Below are 22,025 nucleotides of genomic sequence, written 5' to 3' on the forward strand. Positions count from 1 at the left end.
AAAATGTCACACACCTGGGCAGGCTGAAGCAAACGTCTGTCCCTGAAACATACAAGAAGTAATAAAAATGTAAGTTTTACTCTGTATGTTCTCACAAAAACAATAATCTTTACTTGATATACACTGGCATACAAAGGTAAAAATAAGAATTATGTTGATCTTTTAAAAACTTCAAACAAGGGAAGTTAAACTACATGACTACTCGACAGTGTAAAATTTTCTGTCCAAGTATAGAATATAAAGATTTTAAGTGAGAATTACTACTAGATGTTGGCAATCTTAACAAATGAACACAGAGGGCAGGTATCTACTGATAGGGTGCTTTCGAGCAACAGCTTTCCACCATTATGGCATAAACCTTTAACTAATCATACATCTCTGCATGTAGCCTGCTGGATCAGCCCTTTTCACACAATGCTACATTCTATGCATACTGCTCTGCATCTTGTACTTAATGGCATAACATTCCATATAAGTTCATCAGGAGTTCCTATTTTTATGGCAGCATAGTGTTCCACTATGTGGATGAACTATAATTTATTTAACGTACCACGGACAGATTTCTAGTCTTTTGCAATTATAAGCCATGATGCAATGTACATGCCATGTCTCATATATGAAAGTGTATCTGTAGGATAAATTCCTGAAATTGGAATTCCAAGGTTATATTCACTTGAAATTTTGACAGAAACAGCTGAACTGCCCACTGTGCTGTACAGGGTGCAGTTTATACCTTAACTAGCAATGTCAGGAGAAAGCCTGTAGCCCAGGGCACTGATACAGTGCTTGATTAACTTTTGGATCTTCGCCAGTCTCATTGGTGGAAAATTGTACACAGTGTAGTTTTAACGTTAATTTCTATCATTAGGAAACTAAACATCTTTCCACATATTTAACAGTTATTTATATTTCATGCGAACACTCCCTATCTTTTTTGTACTGGTTTATAGGACAGCTTTTGTATTACAGATGTTAGTCCTATGTGACTTCAGTCGAAATTTTTTTTCATAATTAATATGAGCAGAATAATCACTCCTTACTTCTGAGGTTAGAGTATAAAGAGCTAAACCTAAATTGTGAAAGGAACCATCTTAATAAGACAGAGCAAAAAATACATTAGAAAAGAAGAAATTAAGATTTCTTCCACTGGATTTAAAATTCTTGTGACAAGAATGGGAAAGATACGTTCTCTTTGCCTGTCGTAGGCTGACTCCTCAGGACGGAAATGCTGTCTCTTGTTTTGGCAGTTTTTATGCACAGTGCAATCAATAAAACAGCCCGAGTATTTTTTTTTAGGAGCTACAGAATCTCTTCATTTCCACCAATTGTGACAATGTTCTAAGCAACAATACGGGGTGGGCTCATTTTCTAACTGGCCATTGGCCGTCTGAGTCGTCAATGTATTTGATATTCCTTGGCTACATATTCTCCAGACCTCTTTCCTAATGCTTTTCCTCCAAAGATCTTTGTGGAGTTTAACAAGGAACTTGCAAATCTTCCAAACTGTTACTTGAAACATTGCTTTATAAGGTCACAATGATGCTCTACCAATCCTGTGAGCAGTTGTTACAGAAACTCATTCTTGTTTTCTACAATGTGCACTGTATGATGTTTTCAGTTAGATATGAATTTGGCTGATCTATTTACAGACAGAATGTAAGATACTGCAGAAGTTCTGAAAGCAGGCCAATTCTGTGAAGACTGTTCACCAAGGGCTAAAGGTGGCTGGACATACATTGGGCTGGACCAATGAGCCTAAACGAGAGAGAGGTCAGAATTTGTCTAAGTCAGATCACATGACTTAAGATGGGTATGAAAAGCCAAGTAAAATGATTCTGAGCAGTTGAAGTTAAGGCTTTGGGAAAAATTGCATCAAGGACAAAGTTGATCAATCTCTATCATTATTTCTCTTTCACCATGATTTTCTTTTATCCAATGCTGTTCCTCTTTCTCCCACAGAGAAAAAGAGAGACATTTTTCTCCTCAGGGAACAAAGAATGCCCTTCATCTCCTAACTCCCAGCCAACCAGCCCAGAGCACAGATCTCTGCCAAGGACTATCTGAATATCAAGGTAATTTCCTGCCTCCATCCCTACAAGACTGAAAATGGAAGACCTATTATACCTGCTAAGAATTGGATCTTGATCCCTTAAACTTATTTCTCATCCAAACACTGAGAAGAGGAGACATTTTGAACACTTGTGAGCTCCTGGCCTTGGTGTGACTGTCTCCACTTGGGCAGCAGGGAACAAAATGGTGAGCCACCAGCCCCCACTCAGAAGTATGGCACAGCTCAGCATATATTGAAAGTCACACATCACCAACAGTCATAGGCTTTTGTGTTCAAAGACTGCAAATCATGTTTATAAATTAAATGATATGAACTAAAAGTAGGGTAGTATTAATTTGCATTAATTACAAAAATAATTTTGATAACTAATTAAAGTAGAAAACTATACCTAGAGCTTTCGGTATGAGATGGCATCTACTTAGTTGAGTGATCTCAGTCAGAGCAATTTTAAGAGACAAAGGGCTTTTAAGTATATATCCAATTGTGTTTCTTTATATACATATTTGGAATCAAAGAACAATGTGTTAGTATATCAACGAAGGAACAGTATATTTAATACAAGCCATAGTTAGAAATTAGATCTACCAAACATTGGAAATACATATCCCAAAATGATATAATACCACACTTTTTGAACCAAGCTGACAAATTAACAAAGAAAAGTTGTAGAAACACCTAATGCTACAATTCAGTTACTATGTGGCAGGCACTATCCTAGACAATCCACATATATTCCTTTTAGTGTTCACAATAATCCTATTTATTTAATCATCTCAGTTTTACAAATGAGCCAACGGACAGTCAAGAACACGCCTGTGGTTGCACAGTGACTAAGTTCCCGCATGGTGCAGCAGGGATAGAAACTTGGCAATCTGGCTCCAGAAGGCATGCTCTTCAGAACCATTTGCATTCTGGACTTTTTAAAACAGAACTTCTAAACTTGCAGGAATCAACAACTCAGAACCTATTATCTTTCCGTAAAATTTAACACTGCATACTTTATCACTGTACTGCAATCTCATCTGAATAAATTGCTGTACAAAAAACAAACCTATTTATCACTTGGTCTTTATTTCTAAAAATGACTGCAAAAAAACCTGGACTATATGATATGTATATGATATACACATATTGAATTCACTGCTTTCTGTGCACCCCCTGCTCTGGTGAAAGTGTTCCATCCATTGCTAACATCATAATTGGTTGCTGCAGGGATGACTGTGGTTTTCAGAACTAAGGAATATTATTCAAATAAAGAATAAAAGAAGCAGAATCTTTAAAAACAAGGGTCTTGTTTTCTTTCTTTTTTTTTTTTTGTATTTTTAGTAGAGACGGGGTTTCACCATGTTGGCCAGGCTGGTCTTGAACTCCTGACCTCAGGTGATCCGCCTGTCTCAGCCTCCCAAAATGCTGGGATTACAGGCTTGAGCCACCGCACCTGGAAAGGGTCTTGTTTTCATATAAATGTCCTTGTTAACAAAAAGGAAAGGCTGCCAAAATAAAAAATTGTTTCTAAGGTGGCATCTTAAAAGACCGCTGTATGTACCACAGCCTCTTTCTAAGAAAAGACCTAACCTCACAAATAAGTTTACCTGGTTAAAACAACTTGAACCAATCAGCTTATTTGCTCCTTCTCTGCCAGGATATTTTTAGATGACTATCTGATAAGCACTTCAAACTCCCTAAGAAGCTTATCCAAGGCCCTGCCATTCAATCCTGAATTGGCTTTTGAAAAATACTTTCATGCTAAAGTTCTTATAAACGGCTAAGTGGTGGTTACTGGCAATTCACCTTGCAAATGATGAAAATCCCATACGAAAGCATAAACAAATGAAATATACTGTTGGGCAAAGTGAAAAACCTGCTAATCTAATTTGCAGCTTTGGGTGTATGTCATCACACAAGTAGTATCACATCAGATATTTAATAGAACTTAAACATTTTTCAAAACAAGACATTTAAACAGAATTCTTTTAAAAATTTCTAGTAAAACCAACCTTAGAGAAACCAAATTTGCTACGTTCCTAAATTTTATTTTTATCCTTACAAACATTTCCATTTCCATTGTGTTTTTAGCAACTGTACAATTTTACATTGTACAATATACCAATTAGAGCATCTCCAGTTGTTTCGAAGGGCTCATAGATTTAAAGAAACCGAATTATACAGTAGAGAAAGACGATCAAGGGTAAGCTTTCTCCTTCTCCTCTTTAGTGGAAGATAATACGCTAACTGTGATTAAAGTAAAATCTGGTAGTGGACAGAAAGATCAAGAAGGAAGACATGGCACCAAAAATGAGCGAGAAAAATGGGAGAATCCCTGCATAGTTATTGCAAATCAGTGTTGAAACATGCCAGAATATTAGCATGAGTTATTTCATTACAAAATACATAGACTAGATCTCTCGCTCTCTCTCAGTATTTTCAGCCATTTGTGGTATAATTGAAAGAGAGAAGAAACACAAGCACTACTGAAATAAAAATGCAAAATACTTAATATGGTTTTATTTTTGAAAGTGAAGTCCTTTTATAATTTTAAAGTAAACTGGAATAAAGTAGTGAAAATCAAGATGTTTTCCTCAATTAGAAAATTAAGTATCTTAAATCTTAAGTTTGACTGACATATAACAGAAAAATAAATACTTAACATAAATGGAATGATTCAAACCATTTCTTAAACTTTAATTTCAAACTATACCAGAAAAAAAAACTGTTTTTATAAAGCTATGTTCACAATTTTAGTAATGCAAAATAAAAACTGCTTATATGGAAGGAATTAAGCTCAGCCAATTTCTGTGGCTTTGGGGATGAGGTATTTGCTAAGTCTAAGCTAATATGTGTAAAGATCACTTCTGAGTGGATTTTCATGTTAGGTGAAATCACAGTCAAATCCTTCACAAAGAAATGTGGACAAAGCTTTAAGACCAAGTAAAGATGCTATTTTGAAAAGGACAGGGATCCACATTTTCTTCAGTATGTTTCTATCCGCTAATGGTTATATCTGCCTATCCTGTTTACTTTTGCGTTTAATGAATGTCAATTTGGCCAAGAGTATAGAAGGAAAAATCAGGGTTTACTCACCACAAGGAGTCCCTGTGCCACCACATTCCATTCTATAAAGGAAGTGAAAGTGCTCCTCCCTTCGGTCTGATTTACGAGAGAGAAAGAAAGAGAGAAGGTTGTAATGTTGCTACGCTACTTAGAGCTCCATGGTGAGGAAACGGGACAATAAAACCTGGCGTTACGAAGACTTTTTAATAACAACAAATATATTGCTCTCAACAAATAAGCCACATAGATCAGCCCTGGTAAAAGGAAGTAAAAGGCATATTTGTTTCCCTAGAGAAAGTTACCAAGAGCTCTCCCTACTTGTGCTACAGTGGCTACAGTGGTGGCATCAATCACTTAGGCCAAAATCAAGGCTTAATTTTGTCTAAAAAGAGAAAAATCTATTATAACATACAGGTGAAGTTAATCTTGGGTAGAACTATTTCTAAAGAGGTAAGGCATACGAAGGAAACTCAAAAGGTTAGGAAACTCTCAAGCAATTGAAATTCATAATTCTGGGAGACAAGAGCTCTCCCATGGGATAAATTCTCAAAAGAAAATGATACTATTGCCTCTTCAACCAAGAAAAATAAAAGCCTGTGAAGCCTCATGTGAGAGTTATGCCTAAAGCCGGGCCAGGGGTCAGAACATTTGCTCACACATATTTTAGTTGCTCTAATGGTAAAAAAACAAAAACCAAAAAACACTCCGGCATTTATTACTTAAGCCTGTTCAACTCACGTTATCACTTTCTAAAATGTTTCAGTGAAGTTTTCTCAACAATAATTCAGTTCTTAGTACCAGGCTATATCAATTTTCTCTATAATCTTCTTTAACTTTTAACTCACGTGACTGAGAATTCTAAAGCACAAAACGAAGTCACAAATTTTAGGAGAATAGAGGGCTGACAAAAATGCCAGGTAAATCAAATGTACATAATTAGCTATTTTTCATTTAATTCTACAAGTAAATTTGGAAAAAGGATGTTTGGTACCTCTAACATAATATAAAGCAGTCTGCTTTTCTGAAAAATAAAAATTATATTATTCTTTCAAGGAATAGATACTTCATAAAATAAATCAAAACTTTGTTCTGTTTTATATGCCATGAATCATTAAAAAGATTATCCTAGTTCAAGAAGTTTCTCAAATGATTTCTAAAATGACAACTACTCTTATCTGGGAAACAGGGAAGATATACATAAGTGAATCTGCTTTTAAATAATTTAGATGCATTTGCTAATTTTTTTTAAGTCTACAACAAAGCATTTGGGGGCAAAGATTTTTCAAGGTTGTTAATTCATCAGAAACAATTTCAATGAAGTATTCTTCAGATCACCGAGGACAGACAGAAACTTTTAGGGAGGGAGTGCATCCTTGGCAAACACCACATACAAATACGACTCCAGATAATTACCCTGCCAACATCTCAAAATGAACAGTACTTAAATAACAGGGTCAAAGCCAGCAAAACACCCTGCTGGATGAGCCATCATGATGAAGGCTGGGTTTACTTAAGGCACTGTAGAACCACCCTTGTCCTCGGCCTTAGTGAAGGGACAGGGTCTTTATTTTACTTAAGTCAAAAACCATGACAAGTTTGTAGAAGATCTACAAATAGGTTCAAATATTAAGTTATGAAGCAGAGAACACGGGGGTATATGTGCTTTAAAAAGCTTCTCACAAATGCTGTATAAGATGTAAATCTGCAAACAGATGAGGTGAGAACACTGATCTCCAATATAAAAAGAAGGCAATAATTTACATTACTGAAGTGATACTGAACCAAACAGTTCTAGAGACTGCAAAGAGTTAACTGTTTCCATGTCAGCATCCTGATTAATTTGACAAATGGACTGTTTCCTCCCTTTTGTGAAAACAATTTCAAAGAACAAAGAGACTAGGAAGACAGTAAGTTTTTATGGAAAGAAGACTGAAATACAGGAGAGTGAAAAAAGAAACCATTACTTAAAAAACTGCAATCAACTTCTTTGCTGGTCTATTTCACTTCTTCTTATTTCTATGAAACAAAGTCAGACTGAAGGAAAGAGCACTTTTTGCTTGCTGAAAAGGATGGAACATGACATCACTATAGGCAAGACAAATCGAATAATCTTTAATCAAAGTAGAAAACACTGGAATAAAAACTATCAGAAGGCAAAATCTGGCTATTTCTAAATAATCATTTGGTAAACCTAAAAAGTATTTTTATGTTCCTAAAATATTTGAAAGGTCTTAGACTTAACATTAACAATAGCTTTGTTTAATGTAACTTTCACCTTATCAAATAGTTCAAGTTTTGTGACTTTAAAAATAATGCTCAAAGAGATATTTTCTAAATTAAAGAAACAAAAATTGCAAACTATATTACTGTAAGCACAAATTACTCAATTTTAACAAACCATACTTAAGGCACTAAGACATTAGGCAGGATTTTCCTATTCAGTGTAACTTGGCTATCCTCAAAGCATCTAAAATTGCCTGAACTCCGTTTCATTTAAAATTTAAATGAAAATGTAAGTTTCATTTAAACTCCTATCATTTAAAACTGTTGAAACGGTTACATAATTTTAACTGCATTTCACGTTTTTTATACATGTAAGTATTTATTAGTGATAGCATGAAATTAATTTTTCAGTTACTCCAAAGCAGAAACAGCAAGAAGTGTTTGCAGGGGAAATCCTCAATGGAGTCTTAAATGTAGTGTGTAACAGGCTGCCCTCTAGTGTCATTTTAGCTTAATTTTGAAAGTAGAAAACATCTTATTTTCAAATGCTACTCAAACAAATTTAGATTCAAAGTATTTCAAACTAATGTAAGAAAGCAATCATCTTATGTGCTACAAAAAAAAAAAAAATCTTAACGTATCTAAAACAGGTTAGAGGTAGGGATAACTAACCACTAGTAAAGTGAATACTGGAAGAGGATTTAAGATTTCCCAGGTCCCTGCAACACCTTTTAATTTTCAGAACAAACACTTTAAGACTTTATTTTTTTTTTAAAGAGACAGAATCTTGCTGTGTTACCCAGGACAGAATGCAGTGGTGCAATCACAGCTTACTGCAGCCTCGAATTCCTGGGCTCGAGGAATCCTCCCACCTCAACCTCCCAAGTAGCTGGGACTACACGTGTGTGCCATCACACCTGGCTAATTTTTTATTTTTTTGTAGAGACAGGGTCTCATTATGTTGCCCAGGCTAGTCTTAACTCCCAGCCTCAAGCTTCCCTCCCACCTCGGCCTCCCAAAGTTCTGGGATGACAGGTGTGTACCACCGTGCTGGTCTAGAAGACTCTTTTAACACTATTTTATGTGCCCTGTTCTTCCATGTAACAGGGGCTATGCAGAAATGAACTTGAGTGCAGCACAGTTTTAGATACCTGTACAATATAACAAGGTAGAACTTCAAACAACTGTCCCCAAAGAGAGACCCTTGGGATCATTGGCAAATCACCACTGTTACTTAGTATACCTCATATGTGTGCTAACCAATGTCCAAGGAAGGGAACACTCCAGAAGGAATATAGTCATTAGCTTATCTATCATTTTAATGTTTTTTTTTTTTTTTTGAGACGGAGTCTCGCTCTGTCGCCCAGGCTGGAGTGCAGTGGCCAGATCTCAGCTCTTTGCAAGCTCCGCCTTCCGGGTTTACGCCATTCTCCTGCCTCAGCCTCCTGAGTAGCTGGGACTACAAGCGCCCGCCACCTCGCCCGGCTAGTTTTTTATATTTTTTAGTAGAGACGGGGTTTCACCAGGTTAGCCAGGATGGTCTCGATCTCCTGACCTTGTGATCCGCCCGTCTCGGCCTCCCAAAGTGCTGGGATTACAGGCTTGAGCCACTGCGCCCGGCCCATTTTAATGTTTTATCACATTGTGCCAACAGCCACTGAGCACATGACATGTCTTTAAAAGCCATCCACATAAAGATGGCTAGAACATGAACTTGATGCACATTGTTGATCAAAGAATAACTAAAAAGTAATGTAGCTCATACTGTAGATGTGAAAAGTCCTACATAGTATTAATTTATTTTCTTTCTTTACTTGAGACAGGGTCTCATTCCATCACCCAGGCTGGAGTGCAGTGGCATAATCACGGCTCACTGCAGCCTTGACTTGTCAGGGTCAAGTGATTCTCCAACCTCTCAGCCTCTGTAGTAGGTGGGACCACAGACATGTGCCACCATGTCTGGCTAATTTCTTAACTTTTTTGTAGAGACAAGGTCTTACTATGTTGCCCAGGCTGGTCTTGAACTCCTGGCCTCTAGCGATCCCCCTACCTTGCCTCCCAAAGTGCTGAGATTACAGGCATGAGCCACTACATCCAGCAGTATTAGTAATTTTGTATCATGTGTTTCACCTGACTTTATCTAAATTTCCACGTGTCTATTCGCTTTATGCAGTTCCAAATAAAGACGTATATTTAGTAATGTTTTATTAGATTGTATTTTGGTCTTCTGAAAATGAACTAAAATGCCATGATATTATGAAGCTCCCAATAGTGATAAAAGAAAATAGTTTATTGTGGTTAGGTTTTGTTAGTATTAATGTACCATGCTACAAATGCCTTTTAAAAAGTTTGTTAATAATAAGGCCTTCTTAAAATTTCTCCTAAAAGAAAAAAGGATGTACTAGAAATAACTTAAATGACTAAGTTTCTAAAACTACCTTCCCATTTGATTAACTTGTGACTAATAAAATATGTAACACTAATTCACTGTTATCCTGGAAGGCAAGTAAGTTACAGAATATAGCATGTAACAATAACAGGAGCTGAAGTTTTATAATTGTTTTACTCCATGTAATCTTGCAAAACAAGAATTTTTAATCCTTTTATAATGTGATCATCATAATAATTATTCCAATTTATAATGGGAAGAATTTCTATCAAAACTGATTAAGTCTTATTTTTAAAAAGACCATATGTGTTACTAAATATCAAGTATACGCTCATTTACCACTTTAAAAAAGAATCTTTCATGGTTTTAGTCTTTTTTAAAAAACTATATAATTGTGTATATCAACCACTAATTTTTAACTCAATTGCTATGGTTACAATATTTTATTAATTATATATTTTATACACCATGGAACAGTCACCATAGTTCAATGAAACCTCACAAATTATTGTCCATTTTAGCATTTTAGAACTTTCACAGAATGAAATGTATTTAGAAAAGTGATGCATGTCAGAAATGTAACTTTGACATTTATGATAAGAATTAAATAAAAATGCTGTAAAGAGGGACTATATACAGAATGGAGACACACTTGCATAACTATGTAAAGAAAGAAAACCATAAAAGCCAAACTTGCTTTTAACCTCAAGACCAATAAAGCATTAAGCTTCATGTAAGCTTAACACCTTCACCTTACTATTCTTAGTTTTGGTAGAGAAGAAAAAGAAGAAAACTGATTATTTGTTCTGGTCTACTATGAGCCAGGTACTATGCTGGGTATTTTTTTTTTACATCTTCCAATCTTTGTGGTAAAAGATGCTGAGCTCTCAATAGCTCCTTTTTGCTGATGGGGAAGCACACTTAGAGGAGTCAGGCAGTTGTGCACAGCTCACAAAACAGTCAATGTCGGGTTGGGCTATCTGATGCTCCCCATGGGACAATGGTCTTCCAGAGTTCTTCCACTCTCACAAATCAGTCTCATCTATAACCAGTAACTAAGGCTCCACGGACCATTACAACAATGATTCTCAAACGAAATGGAGGAACCCTTGTAGTAAGAGCTCCTGAGGAGATTCCTTTCCCACTCCAGCCTAGAACCCTGTTCTTTCTACAGATGATGCCTACGAGGCCCAAGGACTTCGGGGAAATAAAGGCCCTGGTGACTTAGGAACGTGGTAAGTAGGTCTTTGACTTTCATTCCCAGGTCCTTTCTACACTGCTACAAAGCCTCCAGCATTAACATTATTTTACTGGCTAAAGCAAAGTTTCGGTTCAAAACAATTCTCGAAAAAAATAAGCATATAAAAAATATAATATTATATAAACATATTATATAATATCCATTAAAAAGGTAAACAGTGTACGCATGAAGGGCCAAAGTGTGGATGAAACTGTATGAATTATTCTTACTTTGCAACCACTACAAGTATTAAAAATAAAGAAATATTATACATTTACAATAGTTAATGATCTTAAACTTACCTTAAGCCATAGCAAGGCAAAGTGAGGAGCCTGAACAGTGCCAGGAAAACTCTTAAAGGAAGCAGGGTGAACACATACAAAAACGCATCCAGGCACAGAAAGATTCCAAAAACCATCAGCTGAATTTTAAGGAGAGAAGAAAAAAAAGTATTTTACAAATACTTGTAAATGAAAATTTCAAACAATCAGAATTTCTAAACATTATAAAAAATTAATTTCTTAAAACTTAGCCCTGGGAATAACAAATTAATAGTTCTACTCTTCAAAGAATGAGTCTGTGCTTCCTGCAGAGCCTTTGGTTTACGACACACAGAAGAAATTACTCAAAAACAAGTTGCCCATGACCATAGTTAATGGCACATAATCTGGTGTCTTTCTGAGTACTTCCTCAAGCTCTAAAGATATTATGGACAATCTTTATTTCTCATAATTTTGCTATTCCTATTTATTAGGGTGCTTCGTTGATGGGAAAGACTGGAATATATATTGAGTTACATTGTTTATGTTAAAAACATGCAAATTGATCACTAAGTTTAACACAATTTCATGTGCACTGAAACTTGCTGCACTCAGAAGGCCTTATTCTTAATTCCAGGACCAACCTCTTAGCATTTATATTTCTCCTTCTTTCTTGAGTACTTGTCATACCCTTTCTTTTTGTGGTAACGTTAGACACTCTTACTTGTTAAGTTTAGGACTATACTACACAGAGAGAGGGTGAAGTCTTTTGAGGACTTGGCCAAGTAGCCACCCCTAGGCTAACAAACTCAGCTACCCATTTTAAGAGTGGCGACTTTCTGTATGTCTGGCACACAATTATGGTATGATACATATGCCCGAGCCACAGCACTCCACGTATCTTTAGTCAATAAATTGCCCTACCTCCACAGATTGAAATTCACAGTTACAGACTGAACTGTGTCCCCTATCAAATTCCCAACTTGGTACCTCAGAATGTAACCGTGCTTGGACATGGGGTCTTTAAAGAGGTAATTTAAGTTTAGGTCTTTATGGTGGACCCTAATCCAAAATGACTGGACTCCTTATAAAAGAGGAAATTTGGACACAGGCACAGACAGAGGAGAGATATCAAGACCGAGGGGGAAGGCAGCCATCTGCAAGCCAAGAAGAGGCCTCAGAAGAAACTACTCCGCTGACACTCGACCGCAGACTTCTAGCTTCCAGAACTGCAAGATAATAAACGTCTGTTGTTTAAACCACCTAGTCTATGGTACTTTGTTATGGCAGCCCTAGCAAATGAATTCACATGTCTTTAAATCGAAGAATATATTTTTTTAATTTTGGATAAAAATGTTTCAAAAATATGCTACACATATTTTTGCCAGATTTCTTAATCTGAATATATAGGTCCTTTTTTTGTTTTCCACAATTTAGACTCATTATGAACAACAATGAAAATATGATGCTAAACCCCTAAGTCACGTGCTGGTAGATTAACATAGAGTCCCAGTGTTGCATGTTTTCTTGTCTTACACACAAAGCAGCGCAGTAGGAGGCTGAGCAAGGTCCATGTACATAGAATTTGTGGTCCTTTTCTATTACTCTCCTGTCACTGAGAAGCCTTTCCCTCCTTGGGAGTGGACTGCTGGTTCAGTACGGAGGGCAGAAGACCCGATGTCCCCAGAAGGAGAGTTTGTGATCCACTAAAAAGTTGCAACTCAGTCTGAAAATCAGGTCCCGGTAGGCAGCCAGGTTGAAATTTAGTTCCCTCCTAGGCAGCTTCCAAGGCACTGAAGACAGTTCAGCTCAAACTGACTACAGAAAGCTTTGCAGAAGGTATACGAGTAGGAACACACTAGAAAGTTCTTTGTGCAAAACTGAATTAAAAGTACTGAGTTACAAACTGCAGGCATACAATTTTAAAATATTTTCTAAAATTCATTCTCAGCAGCGATTTATCAAAATGTACATGTTTCAAAATAATCTTATGCTTAATAATCTTCAGGTACCTCTTCAAAATAAAAAGAGTTATAAGTGAAAACAATCAAAGGACAGAAACGTTCACCAGGCTCTCTGTCTCTGAGAGCTCTTGTCTGGAAGGACTTCAGAAGCCTACAGGTTCTGGGCAATGCAACCAGGCACTGGCCAGGTGCTGGCCCCGCCTGTGCATGGCCGCAGTCCAGTACCACCCACACTCTGCACTGAGACAAGGAGTTGGCCGAGGTTCTTGAGTGGTGGAGGCAGAGCCAGAACTTCACTCAGTCTGCAGAAAACTGAAGCACTATTTCTATTAATGACACTTTCATTCATCCTTCTGGCCTCACTCACCACTGGATTTACCATTATACATATTTCAAAATAAAGTTTAACCTAAGTTTTTAACATCTGAACTTTAATGCTAAGGAAATTACAAAATGAAAATTATCCCGTGACATTGTAAGTAAACAAAATATTCACTTGCGAAAATTTCTGCCACCTGCTTTTATCATATTTATTTTGAACCTAATAGAACTGCAACTTAGCATCTGAAAAATACCTGCCTCAAGAGAAATAAATCAATAAAAACACCAGCCTCTTTCTGTGGGGAATGAAGCAGGGTTTCTTTACCTTTTAAAAAATCTATGCTTCCCTTTATGACAAAAATCTCCTGCCCTTCTTTTAGCACCATTTGAAATTTCAAAATAAATAATATGTTATGGCGAAAATGAAAGAAGCATAATGATTTTGCAATATGCTTCCTTGAATTACACTAACCATCTTCTGGAAATTCTGAATACCATCTCCTCCACCACAACCACCAAATACCACCTGCTAGTCAAGGATCGCTGGTCTAGTGTCACAAAGTAGGAGTAAAGAGGCTTAGTCTCACTTTTATAAAGCTTGTGCTAAAGCTTTGGGTCTACTTCTGTAAAAGCAGAGACCATATCTTGCTTAATACTGCACTGGGAGGAAAGACATCTTCTCCAGGGAATTCACGACCCAGTGAGCTTGACACAAACCGCACAGTAAGTGCTGGATGAATGATGTGCTCTGGAAACACAGGTGAAGAGCTTAGGTCTGTAAAGTGTGTATATTTGGGCGTAGGGGAGAGTGGCATGCACACCACAGGGAAGGAGGTGCAAGAGATAGGAGAGATGTCCCACAGAGGAGAGAAGATGGGCACTAGATTTTGCCAGGAAGTAAAGAGGACAGAATTCCAAACCAGCGGAAGAGCATGCACAGGTACAATGTGAGTAGCCTCCTAGCGGTGAGGTTAGGCTATAATCATTATGCAACAGGCATGAAAATCACGTTTAGCTCATTGCTAAGGAGTTCAAATTTTTATTCTTAGGTTCCAAGGCATCCTTGTCTTTTGATTGTTTTCACTTATAGCTCTTTTATTTTAAAGAGGTACCTGAAGATGATTAGATTATTTTGAAACATGTACATTTTGATAAATCTCTGCTGAGAATGAATACGCTCTCAATAAACCCACATGTAGGGATCAGTTGTCAGCAGAATGTCAAGGGGAACAGGATATCAATAAGAAAACTATAAACGACTGACTTTGAAAGCAATTACTGCAGATTCAAGGTTATCTCTACAATAAAATCATTTTAATCATCTGAATTAAAAAATTCATGCCCCAGAAAGTCTATACTCTAGGAGAGGGCCAAAAAAGGGATTATCATGAGCCAGGTTCTCTTATGATAGGCAAGCTATGTAAGCATATGTAGCCATGGAAAACAAATCAACTGAAGATTTTAATTTGTAGGACTATGTACATAGAATGATCCTGAGACTTTCTTGTTTCTCTTATTTCCAATCCATTTTGAATAGTGTTATATTTTAAGCATGTGACCCACATTAACTTAATCCTCACAACAACCCACCAGGCAGGAACTATTACTTGGTATTTTGCTTGCTACAGACAGGGCTTAGACAGGGCTGTGGTGCTCCTGCTGAGAGGCTGGTATGATGCAGCAAGGCAGGAGTGCCCTCAGGGTCCAAGGCAAGACTGAGTGTCACCTAAGGAACAGAGGTCTTAGCTGCTGCTCTAGGCACTGATCCTATACCTTCTATCTAGGATCAGATCGAGGGAGTGGTCAGCACGCAGCACCACAGCAGGCTGCAGCGAGCAGAGAGGACAGTATGGAAGGAGAAGAGCCATCAGTGTGAATGATCACAGCAGCCTGATATAGGACAATGAAAGACAGAGAAGAGAAATTTAAGACTGTTTCCAAAGCTGAAATTAGAGAAATAAGTGACTGATTCACAAAGATAAACATGGCCCCATGGTGCCAAGTTCAAAAATTATCTTTTAAATACATCAATAAATGCGGTAGAGGCCTAAAGGCTTTGCTGGTCTGTCTTAGAACTATCTGATGGCTCTCACATGCCGAACCTCCCCTGAAAAAATTAAGAATGGTAAGACAGTTGCAGAAAGAATGTGGAAGCTATGGTCACCACCACCACAAGCAGGATGTGACAAGCCTCGGAGAGAAGGGGAGAAGCACCAGCCAAGGCTGCTGAGATTTGAGACATGTGGATCCCTACTGGCTTTCCTACTTCTTAGCAGCCACATGGGGGGTACATCTGCGCAAGGGTGTGTCACCAGCAAGAGCTGCATCATGAGAAGAATTTAGAGGGATGATTCTCTAAATATGTTTTCATGAAATTAGAAACTGACTAGGATGCCCAAGAAAACACTGCCACAAATATGGGTCTGAGTAAGTATTCTCTATTAGTTTCACAGTGAAATCCCAGGGCTGTTTTACTGAAATAAAGGGGAAATAACAGTCATTATGTTTTCTTAACATATACCTCACACTGACATAAAACAAAAAGGCTTTATATGACATTTTAAGTCCATTCATTTGAAATGAACTTTTGGATTATTTTTTTCCTAAATGTTAACCCCGCCACGACCTTCAAAAAGGCAAAACTAAGTTACTCAACTAGACATTTAAATCTTTCCATCTGCCCTCACCATTCCTCATAGGCAAACTCATTCAATGAATCATGCACTATCAGACCTCTTGACATGACCTAAGCCCAACCTTCTAATCATAGAAGAAAGTAAAACCCAAGAGAGATTTGATGTCTTGATCAGGCCTCAGCTATTACAAACAGACTCAAGAAGCTAAAGTTGTTGATGCTTGATTACAAATAATTCCCCTGTATGACAGTAACCCTTCTCCCTTTCAACAATAATAGTTTGTGCCTAGTAATAACAATATATCAATACTTACACCTTCAATCTGACAAATTTAAAGCTTATAAAAATTTGCTACATTGGTAAGAAAATTAAGTGGTTCTATTTAAGTCTAAGCAGTTGAATTTAATTTTTAGAAAAATGTGTTAAATAGCTATAATGTACAAGGCATGGTAACAATGAAATAATGAATTGCCAAAAAGCACAGAATTACAAGATAAAGAAAAGCCAACAGAATATTTTCATTTTAGTTTAACCAGATATGCAAACTTACATGAACATATATAAACACGGAAAAGAATATTGCTGAAAGGTTTCATGATAATCCACAACATACATCTGACATATTTAACACAAGAAATAAATACCATGAGAAGGGAATAAATCAAATGAAGATTTTAATCTGTATAATTAAATTATGTAATTGTAGAATTAAATTAGAATTTTAATTGTAGAATTATATTATATATTAACTACATTCATGGAAGGATCTTGAGCTCTCCCTGCTTGTCTCACTTCCAGTCCATGCTGAATATGACTATAATAATTTTCCAGAAAGAAAGCTCTGAGGGATGGCTAACCCAATAACCATTATCAGTTCTTTTCCGTTTGTTGGAAAAGCATAATCACTGTCCTAGCCTCCTCTGCAGCTGAGGATGGCTATGTAGCTCAGTTTGCACAATAAGACAGAAGTGGAAGTATTCCAGGCCACATCTGGGAAATCTTTCAATTCTTTATAAAAGGCATAGTCAAAAAGGTGGCAATGCCCACCCCATTTCTTTCTGTTTATAATGCAGATGTAATGCTGAGGTTGCAGCTGTCATCCTTCTACTAGAAGACAACAAGCAAGAGGACCCAAAGCCAATTTGCCAAGGATGGCAAAGTAGAAAGATGAAAAGGACTTGGGTCCATGACAGCGTCATTAATCTCCTGCAACAACTGAGACCTCTTTTTTTCTAGACTTGTTGAAAAAAATAGTTTCCTACTTGTTTAAATCACTGTTAACCAGTTTTTCTGTTCTATACAGCTAAAAGCATTCCTAAGAAACACATATTTAACAGTCTCCTTCCACAGACTCGACTCTCCAGCCTGACCATTCAACATAACTGGATCTAGTCTATCTCTTTTTTCAAGACAGGGTCTCGCTCTGTTGCCCAGGCTGGAGTACAGTTGCATGATCTTAGCTCAGAGCAACCTCTGCCTCTGGGGCTCAAGCGATCCTTCTGCCTCAGTCTCTCAAGTAGCTAGGACTACAGGTGCTTGCTACCACTCCTGGCTATTTTTTGTAGAGACAGCGTTTTACCACATTGCCTAGGTTGGCCAGCATGTGTCAGTGGTTTCCCGCCCACACCTAACAATTTTCCACCTCTGGATCTTCCTAGCATACCCATCCCATCCTGCAAAGCCTATACAACAAAATCTCCCTCTTTTTCCTTCCTGGATCCTCATCCCAGGCCTGTTGTTTAAGCACGCTTACCCTTTTCTAAATTCTTCACATTTTATTTATACTATTTAAAAGCACTTGTCACTTTGTATCTTGTACCATAATAACTTATGGATCTGATATCTCCTAAGCTAGGTGTGAGTCTTGTTTATCTCTGTATTCTGCAGCGCAAAAGTGCCTTCTTGGAACATAGAAAGTACTCAAAACACAGAGGCAGCAAATTAATAATTAAGTGTGTAAGTCATCTTTACCTTTCTAAATTAGAATTTTAACATACCTGGGAATTTTAGAAGATCCTATAATGTGTATTTCTTTACTATTTACTGTAGCTTTAGATTCACAAAGATGACAAAATTAGTCCTTAGACAAGAGACAAGTTTGATCTGATGCTTGGTAAACTGTTCCTAGGGGACCTAAATGGAGAGCATACGCTACTAGCACACACCTCTACCAAACAATGGTGGAAGGAGAGATCTGTCTGGAAGTCAATGTAGAACTGCCACAGTGGGATGGGCAAAGGAATTGGAACTTTAATAGTATATATATATCTTGTAAGGCTGTTGAAGGGACTGAACACAAACACATGTAAAGTGCCTAGGACAGTACCTAGCACCTAATTCTTACATAACAAACATTATTTATTATTCATACAGAAACAGATACAAGTGGTGGGATGTAAGTGTCTAAGTCAAGGTGGAGTGTGGGACAGTGAGAAATCACTCACCATGAATTTCCTCTTTAGGAAACTGATGCTCCCTGCCCCCAATTTCACCAAGCCTCTGGTTAAAGCACCCTATTTCTGTTATAATTGTAGGTTTCATGCATGTGCCCACTGAGGCCAGACTCTATAGGGCTTGGCAGAAAATGGTAGGGTGTGTTATCATCTCTCATGGCCATTGGTTATGTCCTTCATGAAAGAGATCAGCTTTACTCCCAGACAGCCTGGGTAAAAGGAAAGAGGAAAAAAGACAGCTTTCCCTAGATATTTTTTTCTGCCTATGGTCAGCAACCCAAGAGGGCCAAGAGTCAGAAAATCATGCCCCTTGCAGGGTTAGCAAAGTCAAGTTTAGTGGCAAGCAAAGCAGGGAGATTAAAAGTATAATGTGAGATAAAACTGGGACCCAGGGAAATCCTAAAAACCACACCTCTCCCAATCACCTCCTGCTGAGCACATCCCAAAGATGAAAGCTATCCCTACTGCAAAGAAAAATATTACACCCACCAGAATGTAATCAGGAACAAGAAACCTTTAAATTCCTCTCACTCTAGCAGAGTAGTGCATTCCCCTGAGTGGCTGATGTGAAGGTTGTGAAAAACTTTACACGCTTACCATATAATTAATATATAGATGAGGCCGGGCGCAGTGGCTCAAGCCTGTAATCCCAGCACTTTGGGAGGCCGAGACGGGCGGATCACGAGGTCAGGAGATCGAGACCATCCTGGCTAACATGATGAAACCCCGTCTCTACTAAAAAATACAAAAAATTAGCCGGGCGAGGTGGCAGGCGCCTGTAGTCCCAGCTACTCGGGAGGCTGAGGCAGGAGAATGGCGTGAACCCGGGAGGCGGAGCTTGCAGTGAGCTGAGATCCGGCCACTGCACTCCAGCCTGGGCGACAGAGCGAGACTCCATCTCAAAAGAAAAAAAAAAAAAAAAAATATATATATATATATATTACAGAGACAACTTAGGCACAGAAAGTGAATTGCTGCTCAAGGACTCACAGCTAACCAATTGTGAAGCCAAGATTCAGAGTTAGGCAGTCCAGCTTTAGAGATGATCCCCTTAAACACTTCGCTATCTTGCCTCTCAACTTAGAATGCACAGAAAGTATAGTTTAATCTCCTTGGTTGTATAAAAAAGAATAATAAAGTTCCCAAAGTGGACTACATAAATAGCAGAAGATCTGGTATATAGAACCCAAGGGGTTGTGGGGTCAGGGGAGGACATTTATGGTGGAAGAGATGTCTCCCAAAGCCAATAAAGCACTCCAAAATTAAGTACCCCTACATTAAAATAAGAAGTTTAAGAGTGAAAATCATGTGCTAACAATTGGAGATACTATTTAAAATATATAAGTAATTCATTTTTACTAAATGTCAAGTATAAGGTATTTATCCAATGACAATATAATACAAAAATTGGAGGATTTTTTTTTTACATTAGTAAACAGGTTTGACAAGAGATATTAAGTTGACTTTTCTCTTTATCTTAAAATACAAAAATTAATTACATGTGTTATGGTGTTTACAACCTTTGTAGAAGCAAAGTGCTCTTTAATTTTCAAGTTTCTCTTCCTGAAAAGGTTAGGTGAAAATATCATAGCATTCATCGAAAACAAGAAAAAAATGAGTAAGGTATTATATATTAGAATAGACAATGTAAACAAAAAAAGCCAATAAAAAGTAATTTAGGTTATCTTGCATGTCTAGATAGGCTCTCAACTCATAATAAAAACTTCAAGTGAAATCCTACTTATAAAAAATAAAGGCCTTAAAGATATCAGAGTGAATTCATGTGGTTATGAGAGATATTTAAACCTGGAATCAAACTGAAACCTAAATTTGCTTTCCTTTACATCCCGCTTGGTTTTAGAAGTTAAGAAAAAATGCTCCAAACAGAAAACCATGACGTTCTTTTGTACATTTAGGCTACAAAGCTTCTTAAGTATTGTTCTAAGAGACTACATCAAATTTTCCCAAACAGGCCTAAAGCTTCTTTCAGGGAAAACAAAAATCATTAGGAAATTATTACAGTTGTGTATTAGCAGTGTTAATGCAACTTTTCTGACATTATACATTTACATTCATACAAATGGAACCAAAGTTTCATGAAACGATACTTACTCTTAGCATAGGCAATGTTCTCTGATAATTCTTCTATTTTCTTAGGAAAAAAAAAAAAATTCTGATGGCAACTTACACTGATTACTTGATTCATTAGTGGTTCTACAGTGGACAACAATTTAAAATCACTGGTTTATACTTTAGTCTCATCAAGACATAAGTATAAGGCTATTTTCTCCAGAAGACAATTTATACTCATAATTACAAACATGAAATGCTTATAAGTTTCTGTGAGAAATCTACCCCAAAACATTGCTTGTTATTTCAGTTGCCTTAAGAGAAGGAAAGAAGGAAGCGTGAAACGAGCCTGTCTCTGCTGAGGTAACAGAATCAGGAGTGGATGCTGCCACTGCTCATTAGTTTTGCCACAGGAGGGGTAATAAAAGGGGTCAGACAGACATCAACCCACTTTGAAGCAGTCCCCTGGTTGTGCTCATAAAGTTTGGTGGGAGTTGCAGATTTAAATCCCTCTGCAGAGATTTATGGGAGTTCAGAGAACTCCCCAGAGAAAAATGGGAGTTCATAATTACTCAGACAGACAGGAAACAAATTCCCCCGTAGAGGGCTGAGGCCAGGTGGGCAAAAGCTGACAGTGGCTGGCACCGTCCTGTCCAAATACAGGCCTTGGCAGGCTGTCCCACTTCCCCTGCACTGTGTCCTCACACTTCCATCTCATGGCTTATTGCTGGAAGAAATCCGAAAAGCAAGCTAACAGTCTTTTAAGACACAAGAACTGGTTTAATCTTGTATTTTTTTCCAAGTAAAAGAAACATACGCCTACCCCACTCCTTTCTCCAAACAGAATCTTCGTTAAATCCCAATATATAAGACAGAGCTGTTGCTGCGCTGGAGAGGAGTGCTGCGGACAGCCCTGCCCACTCCTCCTCGCTCCTTATCTACAGTCCCTCAGGCTCCTCCACGGAACCCTAGTCCTCTAGAAATGTAGGAATACAGTAATAGTTAAGCATATTTAATGATCCTCGCTAAAGCCAATCAAACCACTGCCATATTTGTTCTCTAATCTTTGCTTGCTCACCAGCTCTCTAAATCCCATCCTAATACAGAACTCCCTAAAACTTCAGCAAGTGATGCTTCACCAAGAACCTATGTAAAGCAACATTTCTGAAATTGTCACTCTACATTTGGCTCTTTTTCTTCTATTAAACTGATAGACTGTCAGAAATAGAACATCAGCCAAACCAGCTGGGTCCTTACTCCTCATTGCCTTAGTACCTCTTGTTATTGCAATGTACCAATAAATCGAGCCAACCAAACTCTTCTGATAGCCACTCCAACAGCAAGTAT

At 37.6% G+C, this 22,025-nt stretch overlaps 1 protein-coding gene and 1 long non-coding RNA gene across 4 annotated transcripts in view; one reads left to right on the plus strand and one right to left on the minus strand.

Annotated features, from left to right (window-relative positions):
- The window catches only part of TAPT1 (transmembrane anterior posterior transformation 1), an 82,016-nt gene that overhangs the window by 37,822 nt on the left and 22,169 nt on the right, over positions 1–22,025 (minus strand). The window contains 2 exon segments of the mRNA XM_033213820.1: positions 2–42; positions 11,277–11,395. Coding sequence (XP_033069711.1) covers positions 2–42; positions 11,277–11,395 — 160 coding nt within the window.
- Positions 4–17,502, plus strand: LOC117085182. Of its 3 annotated transcripts, none has more exons than XR_004437847.1 (5): positions 13–69; positions 1,650–1,770; positions 1,960–2,072; positions 10,909–10,969; positions 17,229–17,502. It is a non-coding gene; the product is annotated as an uncharacterized LOC117085182 (long non-coding RNA). The 3 variants fall into 3 exon arrangements; XR_004437848.1 differs by lacking the exon at positions 13–69 and adding an exon at positions 1,431–1,555; XR_004437846.1 differs by lacking the exon at positions 1,650–1,770 and having other exon boundaries at positions 4–69.

Source organism: Trachypithecus francoisi, unplaced genomic scaffold (assembly GCF_009764315.1).
Source record: "Trachypithecus francoisi isolate TF-2019V2 unplaced genomic scaffold, Tfra_2.0 Lachesis_group1, whole genome shotgun sequence".
Taxonomy (NCBI): domain Eukaryota; kingdom Metazoa; phylum Chordata; class Mammalia; order Primates; family Cercopithecidae; genus Trachypithecus; species Trachypithecus francoisi.